A 25866-nucleotide genomic window follows, 5' to 3' on the forward strand; every position below is an offset into this window, starting at 1 on the left:
TCACTGAAGAAAACAAAAGCGGAATAATATAATGTTTCACTCCAGGTGCTTTAAGTTTCCAGACTATTGGGCGATTAGCATTACCACACCATGTTTTGAGCAAAGAAATAACGAAGAATTCTAATAATGCCTCCAACAGTACAAACTGGACCACGAGAGGATAGAGACAGAAAAAGGCCTGGTGGAGAGAGAAGGTAAATCTGATAGATGTAGTTTAGATGACTTGATATTTCGTAGATCTATCTACTTTCGTTAGACAGATATTCCCGAATTTTCTCAGTTCTTCAGTATGTATTTTTAAAAAGGCGATACTTGAAATGTCCACAAACTCTCTTTCAGATCAGAGTTGGTATGCAGAGTGAAATACAACAATACACTACCAGATATACCCTTTGATCCAAAATTTATAACATATCCATTTGAAACAAACAGGTGTAGTATGCAATGGATTGTTTATAATTAATATATTATAGAGCATAGAGCTCTATATATGCCCTGATATTCATTCATGATTTCAAATGATGGACAGAGGTTCTTATTTATCAAAGATCAGGTTTATTTGTATCCTTACCAACAAACAGTAAACCATGTTAAGGATTTATAAAATTGACATTAATATAAATGATTTATTTATATTTAGATTTGTGGAATACAAACCCACTTCTTTGGAACGCAGCTACAAATATGACCTTTTAACAGAGCACGACCTTGGTGTCACAATTGACCTTATTAATCCAGACACATACAGAATAGAACCTGGAGGTCTGTACTGCACTATTCAAGTTATATTAGTTTTATATTTATCATCATTTCATATGACTTCTCAATATCCATACTTTCATTGTTATAATTAATTGCTTGTTAACTTGGAACAACCCCCCACCCCCCTCCAAGGGCCCTTGATTGGTGAATAAACATTATTATAATTATTATAGGTATGCTGCTTCACGGTTTTGGTTTATAAGTGACCTGAGCCCTTAAGTTCTGAAATTTAGCAACCCATGTTAAACATGCACTCGGGCTTCTGAAAAGTTTATCAAATATATATTTTTAGTGTTTAACTGTCACGGGAACATAACCACTATCATCTTGGTTTGTCATAATACAAGTCATTTGTAAAGAAGATTTTGATTGGTTTTTGAAAAAAAATTCCGTCCAATCAAAATTACTTTGAGAAAAAAATGATAAACTGGTACCCCAAGTGATCTCGCTTGTTTGTTAGCACCAGTTAAAAAAAAATGGCTCGCAGAAGAGAGTCTGACTTGATGATGGGCAACAAACTCTATGAAACATCGGATTTTCCAGCCGCAGTAGCTCAGTGCTTCGCAATCAGGCGGTCGTGAGTTTGAGTCCCGCTCATGCCATGGCCGTGTCAAACCTAAGACGTAAGCATAGGTTGTGATTGCTTCTTCACCAAACGCACGGCATTTAGAAATGAGAATCAGAGGTCTTTCGGATACGAAATTAAAAATGGATGGCCTGTGTCGCGGCAGGTGTTATTGCACGTTAAAGAACTCTCACTGTTACATAGTCACTTAGATATCATGCACTTAAGAAAGAAAAGTTATATTGTCATTCATACGGTGTAGATACTATAGTTTTTAATTGCATTACAGTATATCTGGATCCAGAAGATGAAAGATTATTGGAGGAAGATCTCAACACACCAACAGATTCAAAAAGGTGAGTGAGAAAGAGGGAGAGCATCAGTAATTTGAGCTGAAATCATGGTAAAGTGAGATATTCTGAGACAGATATATGTGATTAATAGCAGTTGTTTGTTTCTTTTGTAGATCTCGACATCACAATACCAATGTATCATGGTTACGTAAAACAGAATATATATCTACAGAGTACAACAGATTCACACAGAAGTCGGATAACTCTGAGAGAAAGTATGCTCTTTGTATTTGCTTTCTTTTTAGTCCAGAAATTCTCCTTTTAGGGTCACCTGAGTGATTCAGGTGTCCTATTGCAATACGGAAGTTCCGAGTGTCCCAAGAGTTATTTCCCTTTGTCGAACTCTTCCGTAAATTATGATGTAAAATATGATGACAGTGGGTACATTTGCTAATTACTATCGTTGTATTATTTCTTAAAAGATGATATCCAGAGTTTCTGAGACCATCCTATCTCAGGGAAAAGGCAACTTTAATGAGTTTATGAGTATTGGATAACAAGATGGCTCAAACAAATATCGTCAATTGCCATCTTTCTTTGATAAAAGCGTCACTCATGTAGAAGAGGAAACGAATAATGATTGAATAGCCAATTTGATGATCTTATTCAAACAAATTATGCTTGATATGGCCAGAATATGCATACCAGTGATTGATATAAACAAAAGTTACGCTTTTATTACATTAATCGTACGTAATCGTTATGTACAATGCCAGTCTACGATATAATGTATACATTGTGTACCCACCATACGTCATAAAATACGAAAGAGTTCGACAAAGGGAAATAACTTTTGGGTAACTCCGAACTTGCGTATTGGTCTGTGTCCGTTGTCATCCATTGAGCGTGAACAATTGAACATTTTTAACTTCTTCTTGATAACTACCATTCCAATTGTTTTCAAATTTGGTATGAAGCATCTTAAATCTTTGGGACAAAAATTGTAAATTTCAGGACTCTTGCATCCCTGGGACCTTAGCTTTGGGGCAAAAACTATCCAAAATTGACCAATTTTCAAAACAAAATTCTCTGCAACTGCACATCTGTAAAAAAAAAAAAAAAAAAAATGATAATAATAATAAATGCATAGTGAAGTAAAGCAGGAAGGTCTCTACCAAAATTGTATATTTCATAATCTCTGGGGTAGAGGTTCTGACTCCAGTGCAGGGTCAAATGTTAATGTGTACAACCTTTAAAAAACTTCTTTAATGCTGTTGATCCTGAATTGAAACTAAACAGATATTTAGAAGGAGCAGGTTGTTCTGTACCTAAATTGTAAATTTCATATTTTGCTGATACTGTATAAGAACTAACTGCATATTTAGGAAAAACAGAGCTGAATGTTCCAAAATTGTGAATTTTACAACTCTAGGGTTCTGACTTTAAGGAGGGTCTAAAATAGCTATATGTTGTTGATAAAACATACACTGTATATTATGTTAAGTTTTTCATAGTATGGGCTTTTTCAGGGGCATTTGTTTTTTAAGAACACATTTTGTTTTATAATGTTGCAGAATATTAGAATTTAGCATAGATATTCAGATCAAGAAAATCATAATAGATTTCATAGCTCTTGGGGGAGTGATAGTTTAACTAATACTCAGATGACCAATAAGGCCTGTCAACCTCTTGTTTGAAATGGATTTTTGGGGGGGGGAAAATTATGCATATCCAAAAATTTATGGGATGATTTGTTTTATGGGTCCATGTTCGCTAAAGAACAGTGAAATCTGTTTTGCAGAGTGGGATTTAAGATAAAGCAGATTATGAAGGATGAAGAGATTTACAAAGACCGAGCTTGTCAGATCCAGGCCATTGACAAGACATTTGAACAAGCCAAAGAGGAGGTGAAGATATTAGTTGTATTGAAGCATTTTGATTCAGGCCTCTTTAAAATGACCATGAAAAACAAGTGTGGAATTGACTTTCAGAGTTGTAAGAAATTTTAAGAAAAACTTACTACAATATATATCTTGATATCTAACCAAATTGATTTTTTTTAGCATATGTTGGTTTGTCTGTTCATAGATAACAAAGCATTACAGCAAGCCTGGTGTGACTGCTGTAGAAGTACTGCCAGTGTTCCCTGACTTTGAGGTAACTTGATCAATCAAAGCAGCCATTGTGTTTTTCAGTCCCGTAACTCATATACTTTCATTTTCAATATGTACATACTTTGTTCATCTCAGAAGCATTCTGATATAATTTTCTTTCTACATCTTTAGCACACCTGAGTGAGCTTTTCTGAGTGCCTTTTGTCTGTCATCTCCCTTTCCACCCATCTATCTGTTCGTAAACTCCACATTTTCATCAAACTTTTCACATTTTCCTATTCTTCTCAAGAACCACTGGGCCAATTTCAATCAAACTTGGTACAAATCATCCTTGGGTGAAAAGAATTCAAATATGTTAAAATTAAGGGCCATGTCTTGTTCAAAGGGGAGATAATCAACAAGAGGCAAAAATAGGGTGGGGTCCTTTAAAAAAAAAATCCCCAAGAACCACTGGGCCAGAAAAGTTGATATTTTCGTGAAAGGTTCCTGACATAGTGCAGATTCAAGTTTGTGTAAATCATGACCCCCGAGGGAAGGGTGGGTCCACAACAGGGCATCAAAGTTTTAAATGGGGATCTATACGAAAAATCTTTTCAAGAATCACTGGGCCAGAAAAGATGAAATTTACATGAAACCTGTCTGACATGGAGTAGATTCAAGTTTGTTCAAATCATAGCCTCCTGCAGTAGGGTGGGGCCACAATAGGGCATCAAAGTTTTACATGCAGATATGCATGTATAGGAGAAATATTTTAGAATCTTTTTCTCGAGAACAAAAGGACCATGATTAGTGATGTTGATAAGCAGTTAGGGTAAAGTTTTACATGGGAATCAAAGTTTTATATGGGAATATACAGGAAATTAATTTAAACAAAATTCTTTTCAAAAGTAGCAGAGCCACACTGAATCTTTTTCAAATGCAAATGTTCCACAAGTTGTGTGGATTCAAATTTTTTATGCCCCTGCAACCATAGTCAGTGGGCATATGTTTTGTCCTTGTCTGTCTGTCCAAAACTTTAACCTTGCTCATAACTTTTGAATGGTGAGTGATAAGGCCCTCATATTTCATATGTACATTCCTTGTGAGAAGACCATTTTTGGTACCAAAGTTTTCAACCTTGTGACCTTGGAGTTTGACATACTTTTAAGAAAACCTAACCTAATCAATCTCTCCTGAACTATTTAAGGTAGATGTTTTATATTTTGTTTATAGATTTCTTATAGCAAGACATTTCATACCATGATATATGACCTTGACTGTGTCTAGAACAGCAAGCTTATGTTAGTCATGTTGGTGTTGAGGCATTCCCATGTTGTGTTTAAGTTCGGTTATGTTGTAACCCTTGGAAGCTAGATTGAGGCCACAATATGGGGTCAAAACTTTTCATGTTAAAAAATAATCTTTTAAAAATTACTACAACTGAACAACAAAACAGTAAGGCCAAGGTGACTCAGTGCCTCTTGTTTTGTAATGCATTGCATATGATTGTTGTATTTAAGTACCAGCTTGAATCTTTCTTACAGCATTTTGATCAATTATGAAACATTTTGCTTTGTAGCTATGGAAACATCCATTTGCCCAGGTCATATTTGATTCTGACCCAGCACCCAAAGGTCGTCCCCAACCAGCTCAGATGGAAGAAATGTCACAGGCTATGATCAGGTTTGTTTCGATTACTGTGATATTGTTCATCAAATTTTTTGAAAAATGGTAGGAATTTTGAAATACAATATTCCACATACTTTGTATATTTTTAGCAATTTCATGCATTGAATTTGTAGCTAGTCAGTATATTTTAATTAGCAATCTATAAATTAATTTAGAAATTTGATTTGAGTTGCTGTTGTTAAAAAGAATGAATAATGATATGGAAATGCCATACCATACCCTTCTTTATTTCTCTTACAGAGGTGCAGTAGATGAAAATAATGAGCAGTTTGTAGCTTACTTCCTCCCAACAGAGGAAACTCTTGGCAAGAGAAAGAGAGACTCGGAGGATGGTATCGATTATAACGCAGAGGAGGAGTAAGTTCTTATACATATAATGCTCATTTTTATTCTGTACATAGAGGACTTGAAGTGAACTGTTTTGTAGCCTCAAAAGAAAGATCATTAAAAAAAGAAATGACGAAGTGCTCATTTTTGAAGTCATGCTTTGTGGACATGTGTGTAATTTGGTTAAAATGGATTGAAATGTATATGGAAAACCTGCAATGTGAGATGGTTTTTAATTATCACTTTTAGGTATGACTACACTTTGGCCAGAGAATATAACTGGAATGTGAAAAACAAACTGTCCAGAGGATACGAGGAAACATATTTCTTTGTCTTCAGGGAGGATGGAATGTATTACAATGAACTAGAAACTAGGTAGGGATATACCTAACAAATATTTCATATCGTTAAAATATCATGGTATAAAATTGAAAGATTTAATCACATAAAAGATGTGACAAATTATAGAACTGAAGGAACAGAAAAGATGATTTCCTGTTTCAGATTTAAGCTGATTACTATGCATTGGCCAACTTTTCTTTCCTTGAATTTAGGGTGCGGTTGAGCAAGAGAAGAAAAGTTGGAGGAGCCCAGATGGCAAAATCACGCTTAATTGTCAAGCACAGAGAATTAAATGAGAGAGAAGTAGGAGCACAGGTAAATGAGTGTATTTATGTACATGTATTACTCAGCTTTTAATTATTTATGTTTTCAAAACGTTTCGTTATTCTGAAATTTTAGGAAAACATTGGGATCATTTGTATACATGTATTGACAAAATCACTGAGGGACTAGCTACATGTATAAGCTAAGGTCAATATTAAATACTGTTTTGACCTTGGCCTTTGCACTTGCACCCACAAAATATATAGAATTTTTTCTTGGATGGACCCCTACCTTTGTACCCAATCTGAAATCTGCAGGTTGAACAATACCAGAGTATTCCTGTTTTACCTGACCAAGTGACATTAAAAAATTAATCTCCACTTAAAAGAAAATCTGTCAGTTCACAAAATGATAAAATTATTGTTATCTAATCATCTCAAAGTATATGTACATAAACGTGTTCAATGTGGACAAAAGAATGGACACAGTGATTATTGTGTAGGACTATTGCATTTTTGATGTAGCATCTCAATTACACAGTGTACCCCTCAACTTTAGATGTATTCTTATATTTATTTTTTGCCCTTACAGAATGCTAGACTGATGATGTTAGAGCCTCAACAAGAGGAGGAGGAAGAGGAAGAGGCACAGGAAGAGCAGCTAGCAGGATCAGGTCAGTTAACCAGTTATCATATTACAGTCACTCATTCAGTTAGTCAGTTAGTCATACATGTAGCACAATCATTCAGTTAGTCATAGCACAATCATTCAGTTAGTCAGTTAGTCATAGCACAATCATTCAGTTAGTCAGTTAGTCATAGCACAATCATTCAGTTAGTCATAGCACACTCATTCAGTTAGTCATAGCACAATCATTCAGATAGTCATAGCACACTCATTCAGTTAGTCATAGCACAATCATTCATTTAGTCATAGCACAATCATTCAGTTAGTCATAGTGCAATCATTCAGTTAGTCATAGCACAATCATTCAGTTAGTCAGTTAGTCATAGCACAATCATTCAGTTAGTCATAGCACAATCATTCAAGTTAGTCATAGCACAATCATTCAGTTAGTCAGTCATAGCACAATCATTCAGTTAGTCATAGCTCAATCATTCAGTTAGCCGTAGCACAGTCATTCAGTTAGTCGTTGCACAATCATTCAGTTAGTCATAGCACAATTATTCACTCAGCTAGCTAATTGCCAGACAATAAGTCGCTTAGATATTTAGTGGAGGAGCAACTGACATGATAAGGTCAGTTAGCCAGCCATTGTATCTCAGTTGTTAATTCAGTTTGCCAGCTAATTATATTACAGTTATTCGGTTAGCAAGCTAAATGCTTAACAATAGGTCACTTAGATACTGCAGGTTCCTAAATATACACAAGGGATTCATTATGACATAATTAAGGGAGAATCACCATTCACAAAATAAATGGTTCAATTTTATTTTTTATTATATAGCTAATAAATAGTCTAATATAAAATCTGCGTAAAATCTAGAGAATGTTAGCGTTCAATATCCTGAGAATTTATTGAACGCTAACTTTACATTGCGTAAATTGTATGCGCCTGAAACATTCCGAGTATGAGCGTTCAATATTGACGTTACCGTAACGACGTAAACAAGCAAAAATGGCAGACGACGGTCCTCCGAATTTGACAGAGCCGGTATTTGATATTTACTTAAGCATTATGTTTTACTGTACATAAATTATGATGTCCCCATTTACAAAATCAGTTTGCTTCATGCATTAATGACGGGTTAAATATTGAACAGTTAAGAAATGCATGCTGTTATTGCACACTGGCAATATTGATGAATTCTCATCTATTTTGGAGAAGTTTGAGTGAAAATGGATATAACTTAACAACCAAATACTTTAGCTATATAATAAAAGGGTTATTGAACTTATATAGGTGAATATTGGCACTCGTTGGCTGTCAAAATGCACTCGCAAGCTCGTGCATTTTCACAGCCAACTCGTGCCAATATTCACCGATATAAGTTCAATAACCCTATAATATTGCAGAAATACACATGAAAACTCGAGATTATCATGTATGCATGTTCTCACAATTTGACATGTACATCCCAATTTGCAATATAAGTAAACATGTATTCACGTAGAATAGAGAATCTACAGTACAATAATACATATTGGAGGTGCAGCTGGCAGGAACAGGTCAAGTAGCTTATTGTGTCACAGACATTTAGGTAGCAAGGGAAGTATGGGATAATAGGTTAACTTCAGTATCTAATGGTTCTTTAATTCTTCAAAAGATGATACTAATTGGGTGATCTGACATGTAAATTGGCTTTATATTTCCATGTGTACAAGCTGATCAGGTCAACAACAATGTGTTGATTGTAACAAATATTCAGCTGTCTTATAATTGTAAAAAAAATTATTCACATGTGAGAAATATCTCACAAGTATTTGTTGTTGCATAGCTTACATGCAAAATGTACTAACTAGGTTCAGAGTCTCCTCAAATTTAGTATGAATATTGGACCCATTCCCAATGACAAATAGCTATCCATTTTCCGAATTTTATGAGCATTTCCCAAATGCATTTATAATTTTAAAATATATTTTACATATGAATAAAGTCAAGAACTGAAAAAATATGAATGTTAAAATGGTTGTTTTGTTAATCATTATGTTTTAAACTTTATTTGGATGGAAAAGTCAGTAAACTCAATTTTCCCAATTTACAATGATTTTCCCAATTAAATGGGACTTGGTCCCTGTACCAAAAAGTGCTGTGACGGCCCTGAGGTCATCAGGTCATATCACCTTGTACTTCCATTGCACCAGTGCTTATCCACAAAAAAAAGTTATTTCTAAGAATACTTGAAAGTCAGAATAAAGAAAAAACATTCTTTCAATATTAAATGAAGATAACACATTTTTATGCTAAGCTTTTTATACCATTTTATCGGAAGATGTTGATGATCTAAGAATACTAGGATATGTAATTTGATAAAAAAAAAAAACCCACTGAATTCATGTATTTGTAGAAAATGGTAAATCATTTTTCTGTAAATCTATTTTTAGATGAAGAATTTCATAGTGGCAGCGAAGCAGGAAGTGTCAAATCAGGTGGCAGTCGTCGCAGCAGGTCAAGGTCACGCAGTGGCAGCCGCAGTCCATCACGCAGTAGAAGCAGGAGTGGCAGCAGAAGTAGGAGTAGTAGCCGGTCCTCTCGCAGTCGCAGCAGGAGTTCCAGTCGCAGCAGAAGTCCATCTCCAGCCAGGAGTGATCACGGCAGTGACAGTGACAGAGGAAAGAAGGACGAGGAAGAAATCTTTGGATCTGCCAGCAGTTCTGATGAGGATTAAAGGGGGAGGGGGATCAGAGATATTTGAATTTAAAGCAAATGGACATGTTGTGCCATTTCAACAGGTAGTTGACATGATGTTACAAAAAGTGTTTGCAAAAACATTTATTGGAAAAATACTTTATGAAATGTTTTAACTAAGAAGTGTTCATGAACACATACATGTATCACAACCATTGTTCATCTCTGTATCATGTATCGACATGTATTAAACTTGTGGTAAATAAATAAGAAGTTCTTACATGAATGTGTTGCATGCAGGGCAATGTATCATGGTCAATTATCCCCAGTGGGAGACAAATCACTCACCATAAATCAGGTAAATTTTTGCTGTTGATTATTTTCTTACCTGGTAACCAAATTTTAAGAATCTTTTAATATTAATAACTACTTATGATATGTCTTTGAGTAAGAAAGAAGTATCGCAAAATTTTGGCACAAAATATAAGCATTTGATCCAAATTTGCAAAGTAAATCTGCACAAAGTTTATCGAATTTACATGTATGTATGAAAAGAGCAGTTGCTCATAATCATTGCAGTTGTTATCTACCAGTGTTGTATAGTAGCCTTTTCCTCAGGCAATATATCGTATATAACAGGGTTTTTCCGTGATAATCCAATTTTCACATTCTTTCCGACCGTTTCTGAATTGTTAAATTTACACCAATTCTGTACCATATCTTACAAGATACGAATAAATCAATGAGTAGAAACTCACTGCCTCAGGTGTAGTACTAATTATGCCCCCCTTTAAAAAAGAGAGGCATATTGCTTTGCACCTTTCGGTCAGTCAGTAGACCACATGTTGTCCACTCAATGTCTTGAGAACCATTCACTTTATCATAATGATATTTCATGTGTGGGTTGGTTACAAGCAGAAGAAGACCCCTGTTGATTTTCAGGTGAAAAGGTCAAGGGTCAATCTACTTTGGACATAGGAAGATTCTGTCTGCTCCGTATCTTGAGAAACCTTTCCTTGACAGACATTAAACTTGGTACACTGATACATTGTGAGGAGCAGATGACCCCTATTGATTTTGAGATCACATGGGAATGCCTCAAATTGGACATAGGAATATACTGTCTGCTCAATATATTGAGAACCCTGTGCTTTACAGACATCAAACTTAGTACACTGGTACATCTTCAGGAGTAGATGATTTTTATAAAATTTGGGTTCATAAGGTCAAGGGTTAAACTGGACATAGTGATATATTATCTCCTATATTTTAAGAATCATTTGCTTGACTGACACCAAACAGCATAAGGAGTAGATGACCCCTATTGATTTTTAGGTCACATGGTCAATCCACTCTGGACAAAGGAAGATATTGTCTGCTCAAGATCTTGAATTGGTTTGACATTACTATTAAGTAAATGATGCATGTGTATAACCCTTTTCAATTTTGCACCATGGGGGGCATGTGTGTTTTACAAACATTTCTTGTTATCTTAAACGGTGGCCAGGTGTTATCACTCTAGGTGTACCTGTTAACTTTGGGAGTGATAACACACGGAACAGTAATATCTGTTCTGTACAAAATTAAAACTTTGTAACTCTAAATTTCAACTTGGAGAATCACAAACAAAGAACTTTGAAAATCAAAAACAACAGTGTTTGAGGATATTTTCGCATTTGTGATACACAAAAAAACAAACCTTTATACAGTAGTAGGATTTAGATAAGATGGCTATATCGTGAGAGTATCCCTCTATTATATAGCCAGATTACCTCAAACTAGGATAATCCTATATATATATAATTATGTAGAATTTTCCCCTTAAGGGGACTGGTTCACGATTTTTTAAAAAAATATTTTTCATTTTTGATGTTAAACATTAAAAATATAACTCATTTAATGTGGACAGCCAAAAATTTGACCTTCTAAATACAAGATTAAAAATAATATTTTAGCCTCAAATCTGTGTTATGTAATCAATGACTCGAGTCTTTATATTAATTTTGAAATATAAAGCATCTTTGCATAGTCACAAAGTTTATCATTCAGATAACATATTTAAGAATGCTTAAAATGTGAAAGATATAATAAACTTAGATCGATATCCATTTCTTTTGAAAATTACGTCAACATTAACATACTGCAATAATTGTTTACAAAACAAATAATAAACTATTTAAAATGAGGTTATGTGATAATGTATAACCTTAATTTTTATGTGAGATCTTTTAAACACATTAGACAGAAGATTTTGATCATTAAAAGTGAAAAACAAAATTTTGGGGGAAATCGTGAATCAGTCCCTTCAAGTCCATTCCAGTAACGTGTTTAGAAGACCATTTTTGGTAAAAACTAGCTATTTGAGAGGACATTCTTATTGTGAAATTAACCCATTATTGTTTAATATGTTCATTGGGTGTGTAATTTTCCTTAAACCATTATATTTTGTTGGTGTGTTATAGTGATATTAGAATAATATAATATCAATTGAACATAAGATCCTGTACTGGTTTTGTATTATCTTAAATATTTTAAAGAGGCTTGAATGCCTTGGTTTCTCAAAAATTATTTGAATATATTTTCTGTTAAATTTCGTCAATTTAGATCTTTATTTGACGAAAAGTTTTCTATGACGTAGTTTCCTATTCTGATCACTTCGTTGCGAGTTACGCCCCTTATTGGGGTCAGCCACTGGTCAAATTGGTGAAAAGTTTATACCCTTCCAATTGTAAGGTTACTACTGTGAATTATAACTAGTGATTAAGTTTTCATACAAGTTAATGGGTTGCCCTGGGGCATTATTGTAGTGGACTACAACTGATGGAGGAAATAGCAAAGCTACAGATCAGACTGAATTTTTGCGACCCTGTTTGTGCAAAATAATTGACAGAACGTGTATAAGATACTTAAGAAAAGTGCTATACTTTCGTCTTGTGGCACAAAGCGTCAGAGATCGCTTATATATATTGGTTAGTGTCGTTAGAGCAAGTCTTGTTGAATGGGGAGTATTATGATTGAAATAATCGGCAGCAGCGGAAACGAATTATCATAGGGTTTTCTCTTGTATTGAAATTCCTTACATAGTCGATATACCGTAATTGTGGGGTATATATGGGTATCGTAAAGTACAAATGGAAGATGTTTGAAAATAAATCGATGGGTAAAATTAGATCTTTCATTTAAAGTCTGATACTGAGGTCCTTTAACTTTCGAGACCAAAAGACCGGATTTCTGTATGAATTAAGCACTAAATATAGACTATATATCGTAAATTTCTGCTTATAATTTTGTCAATCTACATGTGTAGATCAAATATATTTTGCTAATCTTGGTTTACATTAATCATATTTATGTATCCGCGAGACAAATTTCACAGCTAACCGTGTCGGGATATTGACTTTTTGATAATAGTCAGCTGTTATAGTTTTTATAAACAATATTTCTCACTTCAAGCGCAACACAACAATAGTACACGAAGTCGTAAATTAATCCTACGTTAATCTCACAAGTACCGCTATTTCCAAACGCCCAATCAGATTCACGGAGAAAGCAAACGACACAAAAAAAGATGACGTTTACGACAGTTTATTTACCAATTAAAAGTCGATATCTTGTTGGTTGAGACTATTTTCTTTCATTTTAGGTTTAAAGATGTGAACTTAATTAGTTCAGCGGATGGTGAACCATTGCTGCCTCTCAATGAACATCAAATTATTATTACGGTTTACAAAATGGTCAAATGCGTGGCACCCGATACAAGGATAAGCAAATTGGGTTCGACCAGTAATGAAGTCTGGCTGATAGATTTCTCTATCTCCTATTGGAGTGTAACTCTTTTTCTATATGGTCCGTGATGAAGTCTGACTGATAGATTTCTCTGTATCTCCTATTGGAGAGTAGCTCTTTTCCTATATGGTCCGCTATCTCCTATTGGAGAGTAGCTCTTTTTCTATATGGTCCGCTATCTCCCATTGGAGGGTAGCTCTTTTTCTATATGGTCCGCTATCTCCCATTGGAGGGTAGCTCTTTTTCTATATGGTCCGCTATCTCCTATTGGAGAGTAGCTCTTTTTCTATATGGTCCGCTATCTCCCATTGGAGAGTAGCTCTTTTTCTGTTTGGTTCGCTATCTCCTATTGGAGAGTAGCTCTTTTTCTATATGGCCCGCTATCTCCTATTGGAGGGTAGCTCTTTTTCTATATGGTCCGCTATCTCTTATTGGAGGGTAGCTCTTTTTCTATATGGTCCACGCCTTTTTCAATATGGTCCGCGCCTTCGAGCTACAAACAACGCTCATTCCATCCAAAGTCTAGTATTATTTTTTTTAGTATACTAATGGTGTCAAAAGTATTGATGTTTTCTGTGTGATTTATGTAGAATGTGCTTATCGAAGTTATACTCAAAAGCATGTATATCATATTATGTCTCCTTACAGCCCTTTCACAATTTTGTTTTAAGCATTTAGAAATAAGTTTTCTGTCTAATTATTAAAGGAGTAGGCCCACGGTGGGTCAAAATCGGCACTGTAAAATGACCAAAATTAAAGTGAAGTTTTGACAAATTATTTTCAACATAAAAGATAGTCTATATATGATAGCTTATCAAGGTGGTAACATTTTTGGAGTTTTGCACTGGTGTATCTGAGATCTACTGCCCCAAACATGATGAAATACAAGAATTTACTTAGAATAACCACATTTTTTATAATAAAGCTAGTACTTAAATATACATGTAATATAAAGCACAGCAATGGACCGAATGCGTTATGACATCAATTTTAGAATATCGCCCTGAAGATTATATTTTGATAATTTTTCACTGGCCCTGACCTGTGCTAATATCTAAAAACAAACATTTGTTAAATATCAGACTCCAACCAATTTTCAACATAATTCACATCTTATATCAGGGGTCTACTTATAATATCATACAAATAAGCAAAACAAAATATTCCCAATTTTAATATATGAGATGATAAAAATTATTTGAAGTGTATGTCTAAGATTGAATTATTTTCAATACGGAAACATTGTTTACACTAAGTTTACTGTAATTGGTTGAAGTACACAGACGACAACATTTGTGACCGTCACAAATGTACCAAGCAGAATATTGACGTATGAGACTATTCAAAAGAAGAATGAAATGGTGGGACAATAAGCTGTTTACAAGCTCCGGTCAGCTCAGTATAGTTTGTTACGCTATAACTCGTATCGTCGCTGTCACTGGCTTTCAGATATGACCCCGGTTGAACCGTGTTGACGGCATGACGTCACGGTTGCAAAAGCTGATATTTGGAACTTTTTTGACGACATTCATAGCAAAAGTTTTTCGCGATCATTCAATTTCGTTGTGCACATAGTGGTCGATATCGTTTTCATTGCGTCTAATAGGTTATCAAGTCTTGGATTATCATTTTCTTTTAAATTTCTTCAAATAAATATTCAGAGACTATTACTGTATAAATCAATGAGAGAGAGAGAGAGAGAGAGAGAGAGAGAGAGAGAGAGTCAAATGAATTAATTCAGATAAATGCAACTTCAGTTTAGAACGTCCATTCGTATTCGTTTTTTAAAAGAATTGATGCAGGCCTTGTCGTTGTACACGATGTGGAGTTTTAAAATGTTACATTTTCATCTTTTGACGTCTAGAATTATTTTATGTACGGCAATGTTGATAATCAACTTACATCTAGAAATTTGTGCAAAGCTATATAAAGAAATTTACGTATATAGCTGGTGTACATTTATGAAGATGGGCGCACAGGAGGGGGATTTAATTTTTTTTAGTCAACATCCCAGATCGAAACAACTATGTATCATATAAACTTGATATGTATTACCCCACCCACCCCAATAAACAGTCAGTCTTATCAATTCTAAGACACATTAGCGTTTGTTTGCAGGTTGCATTTGTAACGTTTAGACTGATATTAATTTGACACCACTGCATGACCTTCACATAATTTATTTAGATAATAATAATTATTTGTAATTCATTTTAAAATAAGAAGCAAATACATATGATTAAAGCAGTTTTTTTTTATCTATATGAAAACTAGAAACTATCGAGGAGCTCTCTTGTTATTTTTTTTTTTTTTTTTTTTTTTTTTACAAAATTGCATTCTAGCATACTGAAATTTCATATTTACCCCCCAAAATTTAATAATTTCTTCTGATATTTAAATTATGATACTTTAACATGACATTCCACCAATTTCATTAATTTCTGTGACATGGCCGATTTTGACCCTTCGTGGGCTTATTTCTTTCGGTGCTTTCAATTATTTTGAAAAGACAAACGTGTTGTAAATTTTAAATGACTTTCCTAAATTACCATTTGTACATATATTGGGATTTTACCATGAGTACCAACATTCCAAGGATTCTTTCTCGGTTTGTTGTTTAATGAGAGTCTTCGTTCAACCTGTGCTGAAAGGTTTACTTTTGTTCAGATCAAGATGGGAGTTGTTGGATGCGGACGTGATACAGTCCTGAACGTCTTGATTTAGAACTGGGATTAGAATAATTCGTGTTCCCTGAGAGCGCACAATTTAACAAGATTTCTAGATGAACATCCAGACGCCGGGATAAAGAAATCAGCAGAGTTTTTAGTACTGTGTGATCCTGTGTTAGTGCTACGTCTTGAAACTCCTAAGGTATACTACAAAATGTGACATTTAGCTTTTCTTGTTCCCAGTACCGAGTTTTGGCTGAGAATGTCCCCCGATGCTCCCGTCCATAGAGCACTAAAGGTTAATAACGTAGTCAAAATATGAATAAAAGTATTTATACTTAGCTCCATTTTTAAAATAATGTGCAGTTGTGGACTATGCTTTCAGACTTTTTGTCACATTTGTTGGAATTGCACCAAGATATCTATGGAACGCCAAATTAACATAAACTCAAATAATTGAAGATATCTTCAATTATTTGAAGATATCATCATTTCAATTATTGCTCTCTTTAATTGAATTAATGCGCGCATTAAATCAATTATTGCTATCATGAAATGAAGTAATGCGCGCTTCAATTCAATTCTTGCTCTCATCAATTGAGTTAATGCGCGCATCAATTGAATTAATGAGAGCAATAATTGATTTAATGCGCGCATTAATTCAATTATTGCTCTCGTCAATTCAATAGATGCGCGCATTAATTCAATTAATGAGAGTAATAATAGATTTGATGCGCGCATTAATTCAATTATTGCTCTCTTCAATTCATTTGATGAGAGCATCAATTTAGTAGAAATATTGCTCGCAATAATTAATTTAGAGCTCGGTATAAATAATTTGATGATCTCTTTAATTCAATTGAAGATATCTTTAAATCATTTACAATGCTTTTGTATAAGGAATTAATGCGCGCATCAATTCTTTTAAAGAGAGCAACAATTCAATTAAAGATATCATTAATTCAATTGTGGATATGTTGAATTGAAGATATCTTTAATTATATAGTTGCTCTCTCTAAAAGAATTATTGCTCTCTTCAAATGAATTAAAAATATCATTAATTCAATTAAAGAGAGCAATAATTGAATTAATGCGCACATTAAATCAATTATTGCTCTCATCAAATGAATTAATGCGCGCATCAATTCAATTATTGCTCTCATCAATTGATTTAATGCGCGCATTATATCAATTATTGCTCTCTTCAATTGAATTGTAGCGCGCATCAATTCAATTGTTGATATCATTAATTCATTTGAAGAGATCATTAATTCAATTAAAGCGCGCATCAAATCAGCTGAAGAATTAATGCTCTCATCAATCCAATTAATGCGCGCAATAATTCAGAATTGAAGATATCATTAATTATTTGAAGAGATCTTTAATTCAATTGTTGCGCGCATCAAATGAATTGATGATATCTTCAAATAATTGAGGATATCTTCAATTATTTGAGTTTATGTTAATTTGGCGCTCCATAGATATCACTTGAATGTTTTTGCACCGATATCCATTGCATCATTGATTAAACGACCATTATTATTGAGACTGGTTATAATGGTTTTACCTGTACTTCAACACATCAATTTTCACAATATTCATAAAGAATATCTATTTTTTTCAAAACATGTTTATATTCTGTCAGTAGAACTAGTTTAGATAATGTAAATGTATATGTATTCGAATTGAAAACTTTAGATATCCGGAATAATCCATTCACTAATATTACCAAGTAGAAATTGATTTCTGTCTAATTCGTTCTTCAAACGAAAGAAACCGCATAGTATAATCAGTTTAACTAATTTAGATTCTGACAGTAGAATTGGTTTAGATTCCGACAGTAGAACTAATTTAGATTCTGACAGTATAATCAGTTTAGATTCCGACAATAGAACTAATTCAGATTCTGACAATAGAATTAGTTTAGATGTTGACAGTAAAACTAGATTAGGTTCTGACAGTATAACTGGTTTTGATTCTTACAGTAGAATTCATACTCTGACAGCAGAACTAATTCATACTCTGACAGCAGAACTAATTCATACTCTGACAGCAGAACTAATGCATACTCTGATAGTAGAACTAATTCATACTCTGACAGCAGAACTAATGCATACTCTGATAGTAGAACTAATTCATACTCTGACAGCAGAACTAATTTATACGCTGACAGCAGAACTAATTCATACTCTGACAGCAGAACTAATGCATACTCTGAAAGCAGAACTAATTCATACTCTGACAGCAAAACTAATTCATACTCTGACAGCAGAACTAATCTATACTCTGACAGCAGAACTAATCTAAATTCTGACAACAGAACTAATTCATACTCTGAAAGCAGAACTAATCCATACTCTGACAGCAGAAATAATTTATATTCTGACAGTAGAATTAGTTTATATTCTACCAATTGAACTATCTTGTATTCTGACAGTATAATTAGTTTTGATTTTTACAGTAAACGTGGTTTAGAATCTGAAAGCAGAATTAGTTTTGAAAATAAAACTAGTTTAAATTCTAACAGTACAACGAAATCGTTTAATTTACTTGGTATATGTATTGATTTTTTTTAAAATTCATTGCATGAGTGAATCAAAATCAGACAACCATCGACATTAATTAGATTTTTTATTTTATTTGATTTTATTTTACTTTGTTATTCTTTTTTTTTTTTTTCTTTTTTTTTTTTTTTTTTTTTTGTTTTGCTTAATTACTACAATTTTAAAAGCTTTTCTATGGTGTGCTTTTTTATCTATATTTTAAAATTCCCGCCTAATCCGTTGGGTAAGCAGCGATTAATGGGCAAGCCACTGGAACAGCACATATGATGTCATGTCATAAAAGAAAAGAGTGCGCAATGCTGAAAAAAAGGATTAATAATCTCATTCTTGTATTGGTTTTTGATTATCAAAAATATGAAATTATTAACAAAGTTGTACAATCTCCAAAATATTTGTATAGCTTTGTGTTCATGTGATCATTTGTATAGCTTTGTGTTCATGTGATCATTTACAGTACGATCTGTTTTGAAAATGGGCTTCGTGTATACTGCTATCTCCCACATACTTATATAGTACACTACATGAAGTTACATCAGAAAGTTTACTTATACATGTACTTTTATCATTGATTAGTCTTTCGTAATTTAAACCATGTACCGGTACGTAACATATAACTTTTATCATTGGCTTACACATGTACATAGTATGATTTCTAGATGAACGTGGGGCATACAGACACACAGAGAGAAGCGTCACAGTTTATACATCCTCGTGTATTTTCTAAAATAAAATTACACTCGGATTTAATTTTTGAAGGAATTCTCAGTTGTTAAAAAAAACGTATACTATATTTATCAAGATCCATACGCGAACTGTTTATAATTAAATTGCATTCATCAGGAAATGGATATGGTAACGGTATCAAAGGAGAGAGAGAGAGAGAGAGAGAGAGAGAGAGAGAGAGAGAGAGAGAGAGAGAGAGAGAGAGAGAGAAAGAGAGAGAGAGAGCGATTTCATCGTCACGTTCAGTACATCCAGGTACAGGCGCATAGCGAGAAAGAAAATAAAGTGTACGCAAAGTATAGCAAGGGGTCTGAAGATGGCGGCTCCCAGTGGGTCAAGGGCAAAGCCCTGGTAGGGGTCCAGGAAACAAATTTTCAAAGCGACATTTTTTAGAGAAAAACTCGAAGAACATGTTCATGCTAAATCTATTTTGTTTCACGGAGGCAGTTTTTCTGAAATTCGGGGATAACAACACCCCCCCCCCCCCACCCACCCACCCCATTTTAAGGCTAAAAATCATATAAATCGCTTATAGCTTGTTTTAAACTCGAAATATTTTGGCTAATTTTGTCAATACACGTCTTTTAAACTTATTTTCAAAAATTATTGAATCAAGACATACGCTCCAGTTGGTTTTATCATATATTTGAATAACTTAAATTTTTCGGTCTTTCATGCAATACCTTTAGGGAATTTAACATGAGACGTGCAACACCTTCTTTGATTGAATGGACGTTATGATGCTGATTAAATTATAAACCGGGATTATATAATGAAGTTATTTTTTAGGCACAAAGATTTTAAGTTGCATACTTGCGTGTAGGCAGCTATAGCGCCTGGGGTATAACACATCGCTTTCTCATGCAGCTCAGATTATTTGTTTTTTATTTACTACAATGTATTGTTCTCTTCTAAGTTTTGATGTAATTCTCATATGAAATACGTTTTTGTGACTGTGAGTTCATTAACCCGTTCAAGGAAATCCTTGCCATTGATATCGACATGCACTGATTTAGCAGAACAACCTATGCACTGGCCACTCTAACAATCCTAAATGTTTTCATTGTCATTTTTACGATTAAAAAGGGGAATTTATAAAGATATTATAAAATCGTAAAAAAGTTAATTTCATGAGGGGGTCGTTACTCATCCGTGACGTCATACGTTTTATGAGGGTAGTTGGAGACGCTAGAACAGATCCGATTGATTGTCTCTAATTTGGCACTTCCGGTTTCTTTTTCTATCTGTCAGAAATAGAATCTGTGAGAGAATAAAAAGAGTTACATTCGAACGCATTTACTTAATTATAGATTTATTCTAGTGGTATTTAAATGGACAAGAATGCCGGGTGACATTTATTGTATTGTTATGGTATTGATCTTGGAATACGGAAGTACATGTAAAACCGCGTACATTTGTTATAGTATAGTAAAATTCAGGGTCTAAGCAAATTCGATAGAATATGTACTTTGTACATATCCAACTTAGTAAAGATCAGAAATAACAGCCATATAAATAGAGAGAGAGGGGGGAGGGGGGGGGGGTGTCTGACTCTCGTTGTAGTTCATACCCTAATGTATTTTCAAAAACTGAAATCTATTCTTTAAATTTGTATTCTACTTTCATCTCTTTTGGACGTCCCAGTCGTTAAAATAGATGTATTATATTTGTCAAGATTCATATGAGCCTTGTTCACAACTGGGCACAGTGCATTCTTGAGGAAATGATTATCATTACAATTTGTAAGTAAGTATGTACAAGTAATTTATTTCCAATTTTGGGCCCAGGGGGCATACAAAGAACACAAAGTCCATACACATAAATCATAATTAGAACTTTAAGAGTTATTATCCAGAAGACAGATAACGAAATATAATTTACAAGTTCATGATAACTTTTCTTAGTAATGAACAGCTATACATGTAATTGGCAAATTTTTCAATAAGATTGTTACATTCGTTGCTCATAAGCCAGATAAATTTTTCTCTATTACACAGGTTTATAAAATTTGTAAAGAACATTGGAAATATAAATATAATTCTATACATTATATATAATCCACTGGGAACCATTGTTTTTGTAGGCCTTAACCGATCTTTGCATTAAGTCTGTGCGGAATATATGATTATGTATTGTTAATTCCATCCTGAAATTTTCATAAATTTTACGTTCATCTACGTTCTGTTAGGTCGTATAGTGGGGTTGTCGACCCTATATCATTTTAAAAGTGTTTTCCAATTTTTCTATACATTCCAGTTTGGGTTAAGTTTTCTTCTACATACAAAGACAGTTTTTAGTGAAATGATATCATCATGGGTTAAAGAAGGAACGTGGACGTCACTATATTCGAACTTGAATTCAGACCCTTTGACGTTCCTCTTATATTATCCCGTGTGATTCGCAGATGATTTCTCTTTGCACCAAAGAAGAAAAAGGAGGATGACATTGGTCTACTCGATACGTATACATAAATATCCGTGTAATTTTCTCTCATAGAAATTTCTACGAATACATCAAACATGAATTTTCTATGAAACTTCTAGTAAACGTGCTCAATAATCATAACCCTTCCGTGCGAGTTGCCAATCGGTACCTCAGGGGTAGTCATTATTGGCCATCGACCTAATCATTGTACAGCGAAGCGCGCCTTTGATAACAATATCCTCTTTCAATAATACCGGTATCTTTTGCAAATAGAATTACTAGCTAACATCAAACCTCAGACTTTGTTAATGTATTAATACATTGTAAAATATACAAATTATTTAAAACCTGCCCAGTAAAATTCTAGGCGGACACATGCCATTTTTCGTGAGGTGTAGTTTTAGTACTTATTACTACTAAATGATATCACCTATATTGAAGAAATAATTTCATTTTGAAAATATAGGAGGATATGAATTGGGACGCGTCATGCTGGTCCGACATACTTCAATGACGCACATTAATTTTACATTCTACTTTTATATACCTGTCGGAATCCCCAGCCGTTGAAATAGACGCACTGTTTTTATCAAGATTCATTCATTGTTCACAACTGCACCGCATTCATGAGGAAATTACTATTATTGCGATTCGTAAAGATATCAAAGGTAAACACATTGAAAATGTGAGTATTACCTATTTCAATAATCGAATAAGTGATATCACCAATTAAAAATGAATTAAATTATAGGCCTATCACTAATTCGAATTAGTAATATCACTAAATGGTAGTAAATACCAAAACGGCGCCTCCTACCCCCCCCCCCCCTCAATCTTAAACACTCGATATTGAAATCTATAGATAACTATAAATAGGAATATATTTTATAAAATTTGATATGCTCCTGTAAAAATAAAAACACCTATGGTTTTATCATTGATTTAATTAAATACCATGTCATATCTCTACTGATGAAATGAATTATGTTGGGGTTTTTTTCCATTTGAATTATGACATCATATACACAAAAAACGTACGGTACACTATAATGGCTTTTTTTTTTTTATTGCGCACCTTGTAGCAGTCCGTCCAATCTTAGTTCAACTTGGGGGGCGGGGGGGGGGGGGGGGGGGGCGGGGCGGGGGGGGGGGGGCTAAATATAGGCGTTATCATACTTTGTTGTTTAAAACGGACAGAAAATTTATATAAATTTTCACTTATTCAACATTACAAAACTTAACGACATTGATTAACAGTAAGTTTATCATAAACATCACAAAGAGGCAGCAGAGACAACATGCAATTAAGCAAGTGATTAACAATCACATCATACCATTTTCATGTCCCAGAACCCGATTAACAAAAAGTGGTTAAATGAAAGTCATGAAAGTGTGAAACGTAGATTGTTTGACAAACTTTTTGTCGACTTAGAACTTGTAACCATAAATTAGTAATAGAAACTGGTAGATGGCAAAATGTTGAAAGATTTGTGACAAAAATGACGTAGGAGATGGATTTCATTTTATTTTAGTTTGTCCACAATTACATTTGTACAGAAATCGTTTTATTAGTTTGGAAAACAGAACAAATGTAAATATTATTAAATACAAAAATCTGTTCCAATCTAAAAATACAATCATTTTGAAAAAAATTCTGTAATTTTATTACTTATATCAACACTTTGAATACTTAACTTCCATGCACTAGTCCTCCAGAATATGTACATTGCATCATGTACATGTTCTTATGTATACAGTATATGCATAGGGTGTGCGAGTATATGTGTGTGTGTATGTATGTGTGTGTGTATGTATATGTTTTTTTTTCTTTCCTTTTCTCTTTTGTTCTACTCTGGATACTGACTTTGTGTATTGTATACTGTAGTATTTGTATTTCTCTATACATTTTGTACATTGGTTTATGAGAATAGATCATCGATAGAGAGTATTTGTATTTCTCTTTACCTTTTTGTAGATTGGTTTTTTGAGAATAAATCATCATATAACAGAGATCTTTGATTCCTTCCCAAACATGTCTATCTAATTAGATTTTTACCACATCTGATGAAATTGTGTTTTTGTTACGAATTGTTTGTGTTTCCGTAAATTTAAAAAACAAATCAAAAAAAAATACACACAAAAAAAAAAAACAGCCAACCAAATTATGCGTGGATACTTATGAAAGGTTTTCCAGAGTATGATAATTCTGAACCAAAATCGACATACTAAATGCGTTTTGCTAATTACCGACTGCCCAATGTAATTGTTCATAACCAACTGCTTATTGGTAAATGTCAATCGCGAATTGTCTGTAGTGTATTGCCATTTGCTAATTGTCATTTCCTTAATGCCAACTGCTACTTTGCAATTGCGTTCAGCTAAATGTCTTTCTTCTATACTTGACAGATACATATAAAAGTTTATAAAGAATCAATTCAGGGCTCTAATCAGAGAATATTCGAAAGACCAAAAGAGAGCAGAGGAGTCCTACTTGATACGACTGAAACACCACCAAAACCATGATTATAAAGACAAGATGGCTTTAAGTCGCCCGGCACATTTGATTTCAACCGCTCTTTCAACAGTGCAGTTGACTGCTACGTATGGTTATAGGATTGTAATTAATACATGTAAATGAAAGGTTTTTTTCGACTTGGGTTTTTCGGAGGTGAAAATAGATTTGATGATTACTTGGCTATGTTTGAAAACTGTTTTTAAAGCATATTCTATAAACTATTGTCATCCCCTCATTTTGACATTTTCTTGTTATTTGATTAGTGAATCAAATAAAGTTTACGTTTCGATGTCAGTTAATTTCTTCTAAAATGACCTTATATAATATATAAAAAATATCGCAAAGCCGATAAAGTATACTCAACTATAGTTTCTTCAATTCTTCAGGAGTATTATTTGTTTATTATATGCCATGCATCATAGATGTAATAAGACGTACATATGTCGTGAAATATGAGAGAACATATCCGGAATAAAGCAAGTCTGTTAAATATTTCTTTAAATTCTGTATATAAGATTTGAACAAAGAAGAATATCTTTAGTGTATACAGAAAATAAATCTCTCAGCATCAGTAAAGAAGGAACTGTTTTATTCCTTTATTATGTATCATAGATGTAATAAAGCGTACATATGTCGTGAAATATGAGAGAAAATATCCGTTTTAATGGTGTCTCTGGGGACTAATCTGGGTTTTACAGTGACCTAGTACCCATTTTGTTTTTGATTTGCGACTGAAATCTGATAAGTATTTTGCATATACATATATCTTTTATTTGCATCAATTCAAACTTTTCTTTTTCTCTTTAACACCTGCTAAGAAACCAAAAACGTCGATTTTAGATAATAAAAGCAATGAAGTTTTATGCTTGCTTTGAAAATATATTCCTGAAAACAGCAAAAAGATAAAATTTATAAGTAGATTTATTAATAACGCTTTTAATTCGCATTGAGAAATATTTTTATCATGACATTTGACAACCTGATTTGTGGTTTTACTGTGCATTGATTCTTATGACAATTTCATATTTTATACTGTACTAATGTTTAAAATACCGGGGTATACTATTATATGTTGATATCCCTTCCGGGGCTCTTGATTGGTCAATAAAAGATCTTGTATCTTGTATAGTCTCTCTCTCTCTCTATCGACCGAGCAACCTGCTCCTTCATTTGCGAATACAAATCCACTGGTGTTTTACCTGTATTTCAAATGATTTGCGTCGCCATATAGTCCTAATATTTGGGTTTCTTTCATATATCCTGGTACGTTTTTCACTCATATATATATCATTTAATCTTAATCCATCCAATATACTAAGCTCCATGATTATTATTTTTCTCTTCAAGAAAGCCATTTTTGGGAAAATTGCTCCTTTTATGTGTATTTAAACAAACTCTTTCTCTCTCCCTCTCGTCCTGGTATTTGATTCGTTAAATACCATCGTTTATAAGTATATATTGTTCGTGTCGCGTGTCGCTGGTTACTTTTAGTGATATATATATACAGTATATATATATATATATATATATATATATATAT

At 33.6% G+C, this 25866-nt stretch overlaps 1 protein-coding gene across 1 annotated transcript; it reads left to right on the plus strand.

The window, feature by feature from the left end:
- The first annotated feature begins 64 nt into the window (after positions 1 to 64).
- On the plus strand, positions 65 to 9925 carry LOC125651486 (RNA polymerase II-associated factor 1 homolog). The gene is made up of 13 exons (XM_048880107.2): positions 65 to 194; positions 340 to 432; positions 641 to 762; positions 1617 to 1683; positions 1794 to 1895; positions 3422 to 3527; positions 3709 to 3777; positions 5293 to 5396; positions 5643 to 5759; positions 5979 to 6104; positions 6284 to 6386; positions 6927 to 7008; positions 9402 to 9925. The coding sequence occupies exons 1-13, from the start codon at positions 127 to 129 to the stop codon at positions 9683 to 9685; spliced, it is 1443 nt and encodes a 480-aa protein (XP_048736064.1). The 5' UTR covers positions 65 to 126; the 3' UTR covers positions 9686 to 9925.
- Positions 9926 to 25866: the final 15941 nt, after the last annotated feature.

The sequence above is a fragment of the Ostrea edulis genome, chromosome 5 (assembly GCF_947568905.1).
Source record: "Ostrea edulis chromosome 5, xbOstEdul1.1, whole genome shotgun sequence".
In the NCBI taxonomy this organism is placed as follows: domain Eukaryota; kingdom Metazoa; phylum Mollusca; class Bivalvia; order Ostreida; family Ostreidae; genus Ostrea; species Ostrea edulis.